Source organism: Aulonocara sp. 'chitande type north' Nkhata Bay, linkage group LG8 (assembly GCF_057382095.1).
Source record: "Aulonocara sp. 'chitande type north' Nkhata Bay isolate Kocher_YH1m ecotype deep benthic linkage group LG8, A_spYH_male_GT1.1, whole genome shotgun sequence".
NCBI classification, from domain to species: domain Eukaryota; kingdom Metazoa; phylum Chordata; class Actinopteri; order Cichliformes; family Cichlidae; genus Aulonocara; species Aulonocara sp. 'chitande type north' Nkhata Bay.
The window spans coordinates 23,069,691-23,081,837 of record NC_141351.1 but is presented as its reverse complement, the minus strand read 5'-3'; the positions used below and the strand labels follow the sequence as shown (position 1 = coordinate 23,081,837).

General features: G+C 40.5%; 1 protein-coding gene and 1 long non-coding RNA gene across 3 annotated transcripts in view; one reads left to right on the top strand and one right to left on the bottom strand.

Annotated features, from left to right (window-relative positions):
* The window catches only part of LOC147323792 (uncharacterized), a 29,640-nt gene that overhangs the window by 13,114 nt on the left and 4,379 nt on the right, over nt 1-12,147 (bottom strand). Inside the window, exons 2-4 of the long non-coding RNA XR_015130789.1 lie at nt 10,849-11,154; nt 3,260-3,819; nt 2,895-2,976 (exon numbers count right to left, since the gene is read on the bottom strand). This is a non-coding gene — a long non-coding RNA (uncharacterized LOC147323792). The remainder of the gene's footprint in view (nt 1-2,894; nt 2,977-3,259; nt 3,820-10,848; nt 11,155-12,147) is intronic.
* On the top strand, nt 749-11,923 carry tap2t (transporter associated with antigen processing, subunit type t, teleost specific). Of its 2 annotated transcripts, XM_086304382.1 has the most exons (13): nt 749-1,053; nt 2,792-2,901; nt 3,272-3,821; nt 4,843-4,957; nt 5,068-5,198; nt 5,448-5,653; nt 5,805-6,002; nt 6,227-6,355; nt 6,432-6,611; nt 6,740-6,913; nt 7,463-7,622; nt 8,648-8,784; nt 10,921-11,922. In XM_086304382.1, the coding sequence occupies exons 3-13, from the start codon at nt 3,317-3,319 to the stop codon at nt 11,116-11,118; spliced, it is 2,133 nt and encodes a 710-aa protein (XP_086160508.1). In that variant the 5' UTR covers nt 749-1,053; nt 2,792-2,901; nt 3,272-3,316; the 3' UTR covers nt 11,119-11,922. The 2 variants fall into 2 exon arrangements, with proteins under 2 accessions (XP_086160508.1, XP_086160507.1); XM_086304381.1 differs by lacking the exon at nt 2,792-2,901 and having other exon boundaries at nt 10,921-11,923.

Below are 12,147 nucleotides of genomic sequence, written 5' to 3'. Positions count from 1 at the left end.
AGTCCTTAGGGCTCCACAGCATATGATACCTGCTGAACTTGGTCCTCTCTCTATGTGCAAGAATCATTGAATGTCATGCTGAGGAGAAAGTAAAACTATATTATATGTGTTCTCTTCAAACTTGTTTTCATAAGTGCTTGTTTAAAAACTAGAACAAAAATAACAAAAAATATCAACATGGATGTAATACAAGGCTTTATTATCAAATATAAGCCTGTATACTGTTTATTTTTTCTTATAGTATGAAAGGGTTGACACTGATTTTATATTTTCTTATAAGAATTAATAAATTCCACAAAAAAAATTTTTCATGGTCAAAAAGTTTGGTGTCAACATTTTATGATCAACTGTTCAAAAATGGTTGATCGGTCTCTGCTGATGCTGGTAAAATTGCACTAGTGTCTGTCTGTCTGTCTAAATTAATATAAAAAACTGGGATCTGACTTGTGCTGTAAAGGCCAGGCAATATGATAAGAAAATGACATCCAAGTGTCCCCTGTTATGCTACAAGAATCATGTGTAATGTTATTATTATGCTTTTATGTATTATACTATTTTTAGAAAATGCAAAAATGGGAATTTTCACCAGTAAACTGTCATATGAAATATATAAAACCTAACTTTCATGTAAAAACATTTTTTTAAGAGTTTTTGCCAAAATTAGTGTCACACTGTCAAAAGGGTGTAAATCTTTCCTACACAGACAATTAAACAAACCGCCGTGCCTTTATTGTGAAAGGGAGGAAGTAGTTTCCAGCAGCATAAGCAACGACGCAAACTGCTGCCATCTTGTGGCCAATGTGTGAAATGAGCCGTTTTCTTAGTGTAAAACTTTCCACAGCTGTCCCACAAACGTTGATTCGTGGTACAAAAACGATAGTTGAACAGACATGAGGACAGAGTTTGATATTTTGTGTAATGTCGCTCTTTTTTTTTTTTTTTTAACGTGGTCTGAGCCGCGCAGGTGTCAGCTAAATGAAAGTGAAAGTAAAAGTGAAGCGGGTGCTGCAGACACTTAAGCTAGCTGTGCTCTGTGGAGGAGAGAGATATACGGTAGGTAATCTAAATCAATCCCGATTAACTCAATTTTAAATACATTTTAATGCGTCACAGGTGTATACACAGGTAAATGTGAAACGGCAGGTAGGAGAGCAGGTAACCTAAACGGCCTATTACTGAAGTTACCACCTCAATTAAGAAAGCTACAATGAGAACCAGCAGCTGCAGATATATTTTATGCTCCAGTTGCATTAAATATCTGTAAGGCTTTGTTAATATAACTATAACAGATATTAGTGTTAACGTTTTGCTCATATTTTCCATAAGTGTGATGTAGACAGTTTGAAAAACAGCACCGTTTTATCCCCGGAGTCACAAAATGTGTCTCTGTGGTACTTAGAGTAGATTAAATTAAAAATGCAGGACCTATATTTTTACTTTTTTGCATATTTTATTCAGTGATTAAGGATATATTTGTTGAGAGTAACCCTAATACTGCGAGAGTGGGTGTAAATAAACAAAAACTGAAACCAAAAAACGACACAAAGTATAACAAATAGAGAGGAAATGTGGTTATTTTTAGCCTTTTATAGTTTGGTCCAGTTTGTTATTACACCTTCTCAGGTGAGGTTTTGGTCCAGATGTTTGAGGCTTGAGGATGACCTCATGATCGTGAGCCAAATGCTTCACAAAGCGCTGTGTTTGTACTGTAATCTCTCCTCTGAAGTCATGAAAAATTAGGCTCCTGACTAGTGTTATTACAGTATAAAATTTCATATTACTTTACCTTTTTTTAATTTTAAAATTTTAGTTTCAGTTTACGCTAGTTTCACTCTGTTGCCAGATTTGATCCTTCCATTTTGGAATAGGAAAGGTTTAGTTTCAGTTCAGTTTTACTTTTTATTTTCTCTGATATTTTCTATCGATATTTATGTTCTTATAAAACCACTTAAATGAATGTTGGGCCACAGTAGCAAAAGGTCCTAAATTAACCAAAAGTAATTCAGGCACACACACAGTCATACATACACACATTAAACTTGCGCAAATTATGTACCAATGAGATAGAATATCTTAAAACAGAATTACATGGAGAGATGTGAATTTAAACGTACACCTATGAGATCTAGTTTCCAGCTTCTGTGTGTGTGTCAGGCTTTACAGACCGATGCATGACCACTGATAGGAAACTTCATTTGCGGAGAATGGTTCCTTTTTTATTTAAATGTTTGTGATGAAGATTAACAGATTAGATATGTCCTCATCAGCCACTTGTATCGAAGTAGCAGAGGAGGCAGTTGATAACTGGCAGGTTCTGAGTACTAAAGACTGTAGAGGAGCTAGAAACACTAAATATCATGTAAACATCTCATGCACATGAGCTAGTTGCACACCAACTTTCTGCTGCTTGTTGGAAATGTGATCACATTTACATTTTTAAATGCATAAAGTTCTCGTTTTCCAAATTCTAGTTATTATTTTTATTCCACTAACTAAAAAATTTTTTTTCACTACTAGTTGCAATTTTTTAGTTTGTTTTAGTTAACTGTAACAGCTTCAGTGCTGACAAATACCCTTCATACTACAATAATTAATTAAAAAAAAAAATAAGAAGATGAAACAAATTAAGCAAACACTAGAAACTAAATGAAACTAAACGAAACCAGATAGAAATTAATAAAGAAAATGTCTATTTAGTGTTTACGTTTCTATTTTCATCTTCTTGTGGAAGGAAAAATGTTAAGGACCATTTACACAGGGACCAATTAACTCATCATGCATTGCTTTGCAGATGATGGTTGGCCACTAGTGGACAGTCCGGGCTCCATGTAGTATTTACTACCAGGTCATATGCCAGTCAGTGGTTTCCTGTGCACTCCTTGTTAGTCGCTCACCTTGAAGGTAATGGCCGTTTGCTTCCTGTATGAACGGTTTTTGGTTGAAGTAGAAGCTTTTCAATCTGATTTAACTATTTTCCTGAGAGAGAGAGAAAAAGAAGATACTCAAATCAACCAATCAGAACGGTGAAGTTCAAAAGAATCACCTTCCCACTATGAGCTGCTCACACCTGCAATAGTTAACTCTGAACCTTAAGTCCTGTTTGCCCGATTTTCCCCCTCTGGCAGTTTCCACTGTCATTGAGATGATTGGGATTAATAGTTAAATATTTTACAAAAAGACACACGTTTGGGAAATATAATTGTTTTCCTGATAAAGTAAATCTAGATTTTAACACATCTTTTCTGAGTGACTGTAATACTTGCTGTTGTAGGATCCGATTGAGCCTCCTGCGTTTTCACCGCCAACCGAGGGTAAAATGACGGATGTGGCAGCCTCAGGATTTTTCGTCCTTGTTTTCGATGCAGTTCTGGGTTCATCGATGTGGACCGGGCTGCTGCTGCTCGACTGCTCCAGCTGTGGTGGACTGGAAGGCGTGTGGGCCTTTGGAGCTGTAAAATGGGTTTTCCTCCATGTTTTCACCTCTGTGTTGACTGATGGAAAGCCCCAGCCTGTCCTCCACAGGTTGGTGGCGCTCCTTTGCCTTCTTCCTCCCGTGTTTGAAAGTGGACGCTTCCTTAAAGCATCTCCATCTGAGCCTTACTCGGGCCCATCTCCCAATCTCAGCATGCTCCTCTTGGGCCCGATGGCCTCATCTCTGGCCTGTTTAATTTGGGAAAAGGGTCTCAGTGGGAATGGAAAAACAAAAACGGACAGCGTCAAACTGGATACCAGTGGGCTGCTTATGAGGACATTAAAATATTTCAAACCAGACACTCTCTACCTGATCGCAGCGTTCGGTTTCCTCATCTTAGGAGTCATCTGTAAGTATAAAACATTCCCATTTTATAGTGTGTTAGATAGAGCACATGTGTTTATTACAGTGTAAGACTTATGGATCAGAAACATGCAGGCAGAAGTAGCCGTGTTAGGATCAGAGGATGGAGGGCAAGCTTGTTAGCAAGCACTCCCTCATAAAATATTTCTAAGAGACCGGACTTGCTGTTCTGTGTGCATCAGAGTGGAAACAGAAGCTGCAGAAGTTTGTTTATAGGTTAGGAGGCCTTGAATGTATGTATTTGTCTTTTTCTTCCTGGATTCCAAATCCTGTTAGACCTGAAAGGTCCTGCATGTTACTTAATTCAGAGAAGTAAACAAAACTTCTCTTTTACTCTGTTTAAGGTTTTTTTCTAATCAGCTGGAAGAGAAGGGACCTTTGAGTCTACAAATCCTCTCTAAAACACAGTATATAAGTAAAAATTAGACTGTGAGAGCAGATTTTCTCCTATCATTGTTCACTGATAGAGTAAAACCATCGATTCCTGCTGCTGAGTCTGTGTGCTGGGATGGCAGAATTAGCCACGTTGGAATATTTGTTCCAAAGACCAGCACAGATTTGAACCATTCGTTTATGTCCACAAAAGGGCAAATCAATACGAGAGACGAGTTATGTCAACATTAGCATGTTTTATAAGGTCCACGTGCAGGTTTTGGCATTTTAAAAAAATAGGCTGGGCAAGATGATTTCACCATGACAGCACTTTTCGTGCCTGCAGCATGTCCCGGCACCTGTACACTGACTCCACCTGCTCATCCAAGATTTGTCACTTCTGCTAAGAAACCCCTACAAAGAGGGGGCTGGCTTAAAAATGCACAGTCTGTCCTTTATATACAGTCTATCATCAGCACTCATAACCTAGTCAGTAACAAATGTGATTTCCACCACACACTACATGTCCTTAAATACTCACTACGGTTTAATACTGCTTTCGAAATAAGTTTTTAATAAATTTGTTGACTTTGTCCCTGTTTACCTTTGTACCTGTCATTCATCTTTCCTCACAGGTGATACGTTTATCCCGTTGTATCAGGGGAAGGTCATTGATATGCTGAGTGGTAAAGTACTTGAAGCCGGCTTCGGTTATGCGCTCGGAGAGCTGGTTCTCATTTCTCTCGGAAGGTGATGAACCAAAACTGTTCCCACCATTTCTTTGTCTCTCAGATATTTGTAGGAAGAACATTTATTTACTTGGCATCTCTCTGATTTTTTTTGTCTTTCCATCTTAACAGCGCGCTCTTCTCTGGCATGAGAGGTGGTATATTTATGTGCACCTTGGCCAGACTGAACAAGAGGCTGAAGCATTTGCTGTTTCACACCCTCCTGAAGCAGGAAGTGCAGTTCTTTGATGATAACAACCCCGGTGAGAGGAGCACGACATGTCTATTAAGATATTTAGGGACTGCATGAATTTGCAGGGTCAACAATGCCAAAGGTTCCCCTAATGAAAATATTAACGCTGATTTAACCTTCGGTAAATGGAGCGTCATCTTAAACTGCAATTGGCCTGACAAACTAGCGTCTAAAAAGCCTCATAATCTAATCAAACATTGAAGCTGTGCAGATTTAAGCGGTTACTGAACTCTGTCCTTTTCTCTGTTTCACCATCCAGGTCGTCTTTCCTCCCGCCTGCACTCTGACGTGGACAGGATGGGCCGCACGGTAGCGCTGAATGCTAACGCCGTGGTTCGCAGCACAGTAAAAACCTTCCTCATGTTGGTAGTGATGTTACGCCTGTCCTGGGAGCTCACTGTGCTCACCTGCATAGAGATGCCACTCTTAGCTGTAGTGCAAAACAAATACAGCACCTTGTATAAGGTAGGTGTAAAAGGAAGAAAAAACAGCCAGACTTTTCTTTATCTTTTTTCGATGACAGGAAGAAAAATGTTTGCAGCTGGAAAGAATCAAGGATATTAAAAGTGGGAGTCATGAAGACTTTATTTGTTGATCCTGATTTGTTGTCTGACAGGAGCTGAAAGAGCAGATTCAGGACTGCCAAGCTCAGAATGCAGACCTGGCTTCCCAGACGGTCAGCGGGATTCAAACCGTCCGCAGCTTCAAGGCCGAGAAAGACGAAATCAGGAGATATCAGGAGGCTCTGACGCAGATGCGCGTAGTCAAGAGACGTTCAGGAATCTACAGTTCAGTCTTTCTCCTAGTGCGGAGGGTAAGGCGACAGTCATGTTACAAGCAAGGGAACATGTTTCATTCTCAGCTCTAACTGCATATGTGCTAATATTTAAGCACCAAGAAGAAACGGTACCCTGGTTTCTTAAAGCATTTTAGTATTTCCCCAGTATTTGATATGTGCTGACATGATAATGGATCCTGCTTTGTTTGTTTTTTAGCTCCTTCGCAAGTAACCCTCCTCTCCAAACTCTCTTTATTTAGCTGGTGTCTCTGGGGATAAAGATACTGATGCTGTTACAGGCCCGCACTCTCATCTCGTCCGGAAAGCTCAGCATCGGCAGTCTTGTGTCCTTCTTCTTGTATCAGAAGCCCATGTCAGTCAATTTAAGGGTAAGCCGAATCATTCTGGATATTTATTAACATGTAGTGCCTGTTTTTGATATTCAACGGGTTATTTATGTCGCAGGAGATTTTGTACTGCTATGGTGAAACGGTGGCCACAGTTGGAGTGATTTCCAAAGTGTTCAGCTACCTGGACAGGACACCCAAGTGTAAGGAGGAGGGAGATTTAGCTCCTGACAATCTGCAGGGAAGAATTGTTTTCCAAAATGTCACCTTCAAATATCAAGAGAAACTTGCCCTGAAGGTAACAGTTTCCTAGTGTTACAGTGATGGTTGTGTTCATCCTACAGTGTCACTGTTGGAATGGTGTTAATCATTAATTTGTGAGAGGTGGACAGATTTATGAATGCTGCACTGACGTCTTCTCTCCAGTCAGTGTCGATGGAGCTGCAGCCAGGGAAGATGACGGCGTTGGTGGGTCCCTCCGGCAGTGGAAAGACCACCTGTGTCAGCCTCCTGAAGAGGCTGTATGAGCCCCAGGAGGGTGAGATCCTGCTGGATGGAAAGCCGCTCCACCTTTACAAACACAAATATTTCCATCAAAAGGTCCAGACGGCTCATTGTACAGCTTAAATCATTGTACTAAATCAAATAATGTAGGGATGCTCCTGGTACATATGATCTCAGTACTTAATGTGTCTTTAATTGATGCAAACATGTAATCGTATGTTAGATATAGATGCAGTTAATGTTTAAAACTGTGGGTCTAATCTAACATCAGCTTCAAGTCACAGACCTCGGTTCCTCAAATGAATGACACAAAGAGGTCGTCAGAGGGTTTCTGTAAAAGCTTTTCTTGCTTGGAAAGCTGCCGTGTCTAGTCTTGTCTTCAGCTCAAACACTCTTCAGAGTTTTGAGGCTGGAAGATTTTTGTTTGACTGGAGCAGCTGGACCAGTTCTGGGGACGAGGGTGTAAGTGTATTTGATTTACTAGTAGGTCTAGATCTTAAAATAGCACGTGGACAGTGAACCTCCTTCTTTCCACATGTAGCCCAACAAAACTTTGACTCTCAGGTTTTGTTCTTGTGAGACGCGTCAGCTTATTTACTTTAATTGTTTAAATGGTGAAACCACATTAATCCTTTCTTCGTGCAGGTAACCCTGGTTTCCCAGAATCCCGTGCTGTTCTCTGGCTCCCTGAGATACAACATTGAATACGGCCTGCAGGATTGCGGCATCGAGAAGGTGAAAGAAACTGCAAATAATGTCAACGCACACGACTTCATCTCTGAAATGGAGAACGAGTACGACACAGGTACAGAGCCATCTGTGGTATTGTGCCTCACCTCAATCACACGGGTCTAGAGACCACTTGGCAACTGTCTGCCAACCACTGGTTACAGTGGAAAAATGAGCATTACCTGACCAGTTCTGAGTTGTTGCTAAAGCTAATCAAAAGCCTAAAGAGCTGTCAGTGAGCCCCTGGTAACCGCTGGCACTGTGAACCTCGAGCAGGTTGCTTGTCTTTTCTATATGACATAATTGTCTGTTGCTCCTTTTGAAATGTGTCATTAATGCACAACTTTTATTTTGAAGACAAATGTCCTCAGTTTCCAGGAATGTGGAGTAGAGCAGAAAAGTAATAACAGTAGCTTTTAAAGAGATAAAATTAACATTGAGACGAACTGAGTTCAGCTTATTGGTCCACAGCAGTCCCAGTTTATCATGTGACCCCTTGAGAAAACGAAATCCCACCCCTGAAAGACCAGCACGCTTCTGCATATTAACTTTGCCCACAGCGGTGAAAATAATCACTGAAATTTGAAGAGTGTTATTAATGAGTACATACCTACAACATGGAAAAATTCAGATTCATGTTGTTTACTTTTGCTTGATTGCCTTTCTTTACATTACTTCTCTATCTACTCATACTGCATATTGCAGTGAGATATTTCTCTTATAAGCCCCTTGTGTGTGTTTTTTCTTTTCATTACATTCATTACATCAGGAAATAAAAATATATGACAGCTACAGAGGTGATCTAACAAGGAGAAAATGCTCAAGTCAGTTGACAAAATAATCAAGTACAGAGGCACATGTTTAAAATAGATCATGGTGAGCTGCAGATAGGTTTATGAAAGTTAATATTAACTTTTTCTGACAGATGTGAAGTAAGGAAAGTCAGATTTTACAGTTGTAAAATATCCAGCTGGAAGCTGGTAGCCAGGTAAACCACGAGCTATGTTTCAGTAATGATTAACTGTAAAGTTGTGATGGAAAAACCTGAAGCAGGTGCATATTTTCCACTGTAACCTTGGTCTGTGTTGTTTGTCCTCTCAGATGTAGGAGAAGGTGGGGGTCGTCTTGCAGGAGGACAGAAGCAGTGCATCGCCGTGATCAGAGCTCTGGTTCGAGACCCGCAGGTCATCATTCTGGATGAAGCAACCAGTAAACTGGATGTCGAGGCGCAGCATTCAGTACGTATATAAAAATAAAGCTCAGAAACTTCCATACGACCCTCAGCTTTCCTCACGGTGACCAAACAAGGAAATCCTGCATGCAAGAAGCGTGAATGGGTTTTCTCTGTGTGTGGGTGTGAGTCAAGCAGCTGCTCTTACATATCTGGCGATGAGAAAGTTTGGGCAGTGGGCCAATAACACAAAAAGAAAAAGCAAACCTCCCCTGATTTAGATTTGGCTGGTCTCCTGTTCCTCTCAGGCGAGTCTGGACCGCTTCCATCATGATTTTTAATCTCTTTGATGAAGTGCACCTGAACTTGTACCTCTAGTATGTGTCAAAATGCAGATCCTTCAAAGTTATTTTGTTTTGGAAGTGGACAAAGTCACGGGGTTGCAAATCCATTAATCCACACAGTGGCCCACACCTGATGTGAGTATGTTCACCCCAGATGACTCAGGACAGTCTCACCCTGGTCCCTCTCATCACCCGATCCACCGCCTTCAGGTTTGGAAACTTGTCTGCTCGCGTCCTTCACTCCAGTCGTATCAGTTGGTGTTTGCTCTGTAGGTGTGAGGTTTGTTAAGAAATGACAGAGCTCATAGTGCACGTGGTCAAAATAGGGGTTACAGGAAGTGATCTAAACATAAACTCAGGGCTGTGCTCAAAGCATCTCTCCTGACCTGTGGCTCGCTCATCTTCTCGATGAGCGAGCCACATTTGAAACTAGAAAAATTTGCATTTCCTGCGAAAATGCTGTGTGGATGCCTTAACGCTGAAGATGTATGCCGAAAAAAGCTGAAAAAGTTGAGAAAAAAAAAAAACTGCCCTGAGCAGGATTCGAACCTGGCCCTCCTGGTCTAAGGGCTGCTATTTAGCTCATTCTCACAAAGAAGAGGTGGAGAGACTGACAATTGTGCTGAAATGAGCAGAAGCTGCTGAGAATTGTGCTGATAAAAGGTGGAAAGGCTGAAAATGTTTCAGAAGAGGTGAATAAGCAGAATTTGGGCAGAAAAGAGGTGAAAACTCTGAATATTTTGCTGAAAAGAGTTCAATCAGCAGAATTTCTTCTGCATAGATTTCAATCAGCAGAATTTCTGCTCAAAAGAGTTTTTTTCTGAAAACAGCTGAGATTTGTGCTAATAAGAGGTGAAAAGGCTGAAAATTTTGCAGAAAAGAGATGAATCAGCAGAATTTCTGCTGAAAAGAGTTCAATCAGCAGAATTTCTGCTAAAAATAGGTTTTTGCTGAAAACAGCTGAAAAAGCTGGTATTTGTGCTGAAAAGTGGTGAAAAAACTGAAAATTGTGCTGAAAAGAGTTTAAAAAAAGTTTAACTGTTAACTGAAAGAAATTTTGCCATAAGCGGGACTTGAACCCGGGCCTTCCAGTCTGAGAACGGATGCTCAACTCACTGAGCTAAAACACAGGTCAACCCGGCAAGGAAAATCAGTGAGGCCACTGATAATATGGCAGAAATGGGCAAAAAATATTGCAAAAAAAATTCAATATCTCAAAAAGTATAGAAGTTATGAGCACCAAAAGTCATAGCCAGAAAGAGCAGAATTTTTTAAAGTTTGAACGGAGAAAATTGGCTGAAAACTGAGGGAGTAGTTAACGTCCAAAAAAACGTACGGAAGCAACTTGAAAAAGAAAAATAAAGAATAAAGAGAAACAGGAACTCAATAGTGTGGATGCCTATTACTATAAGACAGTTTTCTAATTTTATGGGCCTGTTGCTGGAACTTGAATGAACATAGCTCTGGCTGTGAGTGCAGAAGCCCCACCCATCTGTTTATGAGTGGCAACCAATCAGATGAAGGGGCTAAACTTGTAACTATAAATTAGAATAGAAATAACACAGAAGCTTAAAGCAGCAACACCCCCAGTCTTGACATGGAAAACAATAGCCCAAAGATATCTCTGCACACCTGAATCAGAGGCAGGTCGAAGGGAAACCTAAAGCTTTTTGGAATTTTTTAGGGTTTTATGAGTTTAGTATTATTGTAAAGTTGATTTTTTTAAGACTAACCAGTTAATCCAGAAAGTATTTAGCTGATAAACTGATAATAAACACAACCACTACCTGCAGCCAAAGAGGGGAAGAGGTCCACAAAAGAATTGTGTTTGTGAAGTGGCCTCATATTTCTGTGTTCAGGTGCTGAAGGAGATTTTTGCTCGTGGCCGGACGGTGCTGGTCGTGGCTCATCAGCTGAAGACTGTGGAGCAGGCTGATCACATCATCTTCTTGGAGAACGGCGAGGTCGTAGAGGAGGGGACGCACAGTGAGCTGATGGCCAAAAAAGGGCGTTACTATCGTCTGAAGGAGGAGCTGTTCTCTCAGGACAGCCAATGACCTGCTCGTGCTTTCGTCGCACAAATACTTTCGTTTCTAGACAAAGAAGAAGTGATGTTGTTTACCTGTTTGTATCATGAGAAATGAACTGTTCATCATCAGAAAACTTCAAACGGCAGAAGTGTTACTGCAATGTTTGGTCGGTCAGAGGAGCTCAACTCGTCCATCCTCGTTTATTTATCTGGGAGGAAACGTTTGAAGTGGAGAGAATATTATAATCATGACCTTTAGCTACCATGGGTAACTACATTTTGAGAGTATAGTTCATATATGCAATTTATTGGCAGTATTAGAGGAAAAATGTGGGGTTTCCTGCCAGTAAACAATGCAAATAAATATGAATACTCCACATGGCAGCAGAACGGTCATGACATAAAGTGACTCAGATTTAGAGGTCGTCCTCTAAAATGAAGTGTTTTCTGATTCAGTCCTTGACATTCAGAGCACACCAACACTGAAGCCCTCCATCATTTTAAGGCAATTAAAATGATGGAGGGCTTCAGTGTTGGTGTGCTCTGAATGTCAAGGACTGTTTTTCTCACTGCCTTTTGTGCTCCATGTGTTAAAGCTTTGCTGTGAATCACGGGTTAAACTCCTTAAAGAAGCCCTCGCTCTAACAGAAGCTCCTGTTAAGGTGAGACTTTGTCACTGACATTCGTCACTCCTCCTGTCAGAGTTATCATCACCTGTGGTTTCCACCGTGAATCATGGTGTCTTTTCCTGAAACTCCAGAAATATTATTTTTAGTGGATTTTGTTCATTGATGTACTTTTTTAAACTATACTTATTAAAATTGCTTTTGAAGAAAAATTGATGGAAATTTTTGAGTCCTGATCCGTTCCAGTTTTTTACTTCGGTCGTTTCTCTTCCTTATTAAGACTTCCTCGTTGGAGGTCAGCTTCATTTAATGTTGAAACCTCATGTATACTGAAGGATAACTTAGAGGATGTGTTTTTATATAAATCAAAAACTGGATTTTGTTCCTTACGAGCTCCACAGTGCAGAGGAGACACAAATCCCTGGGACTGT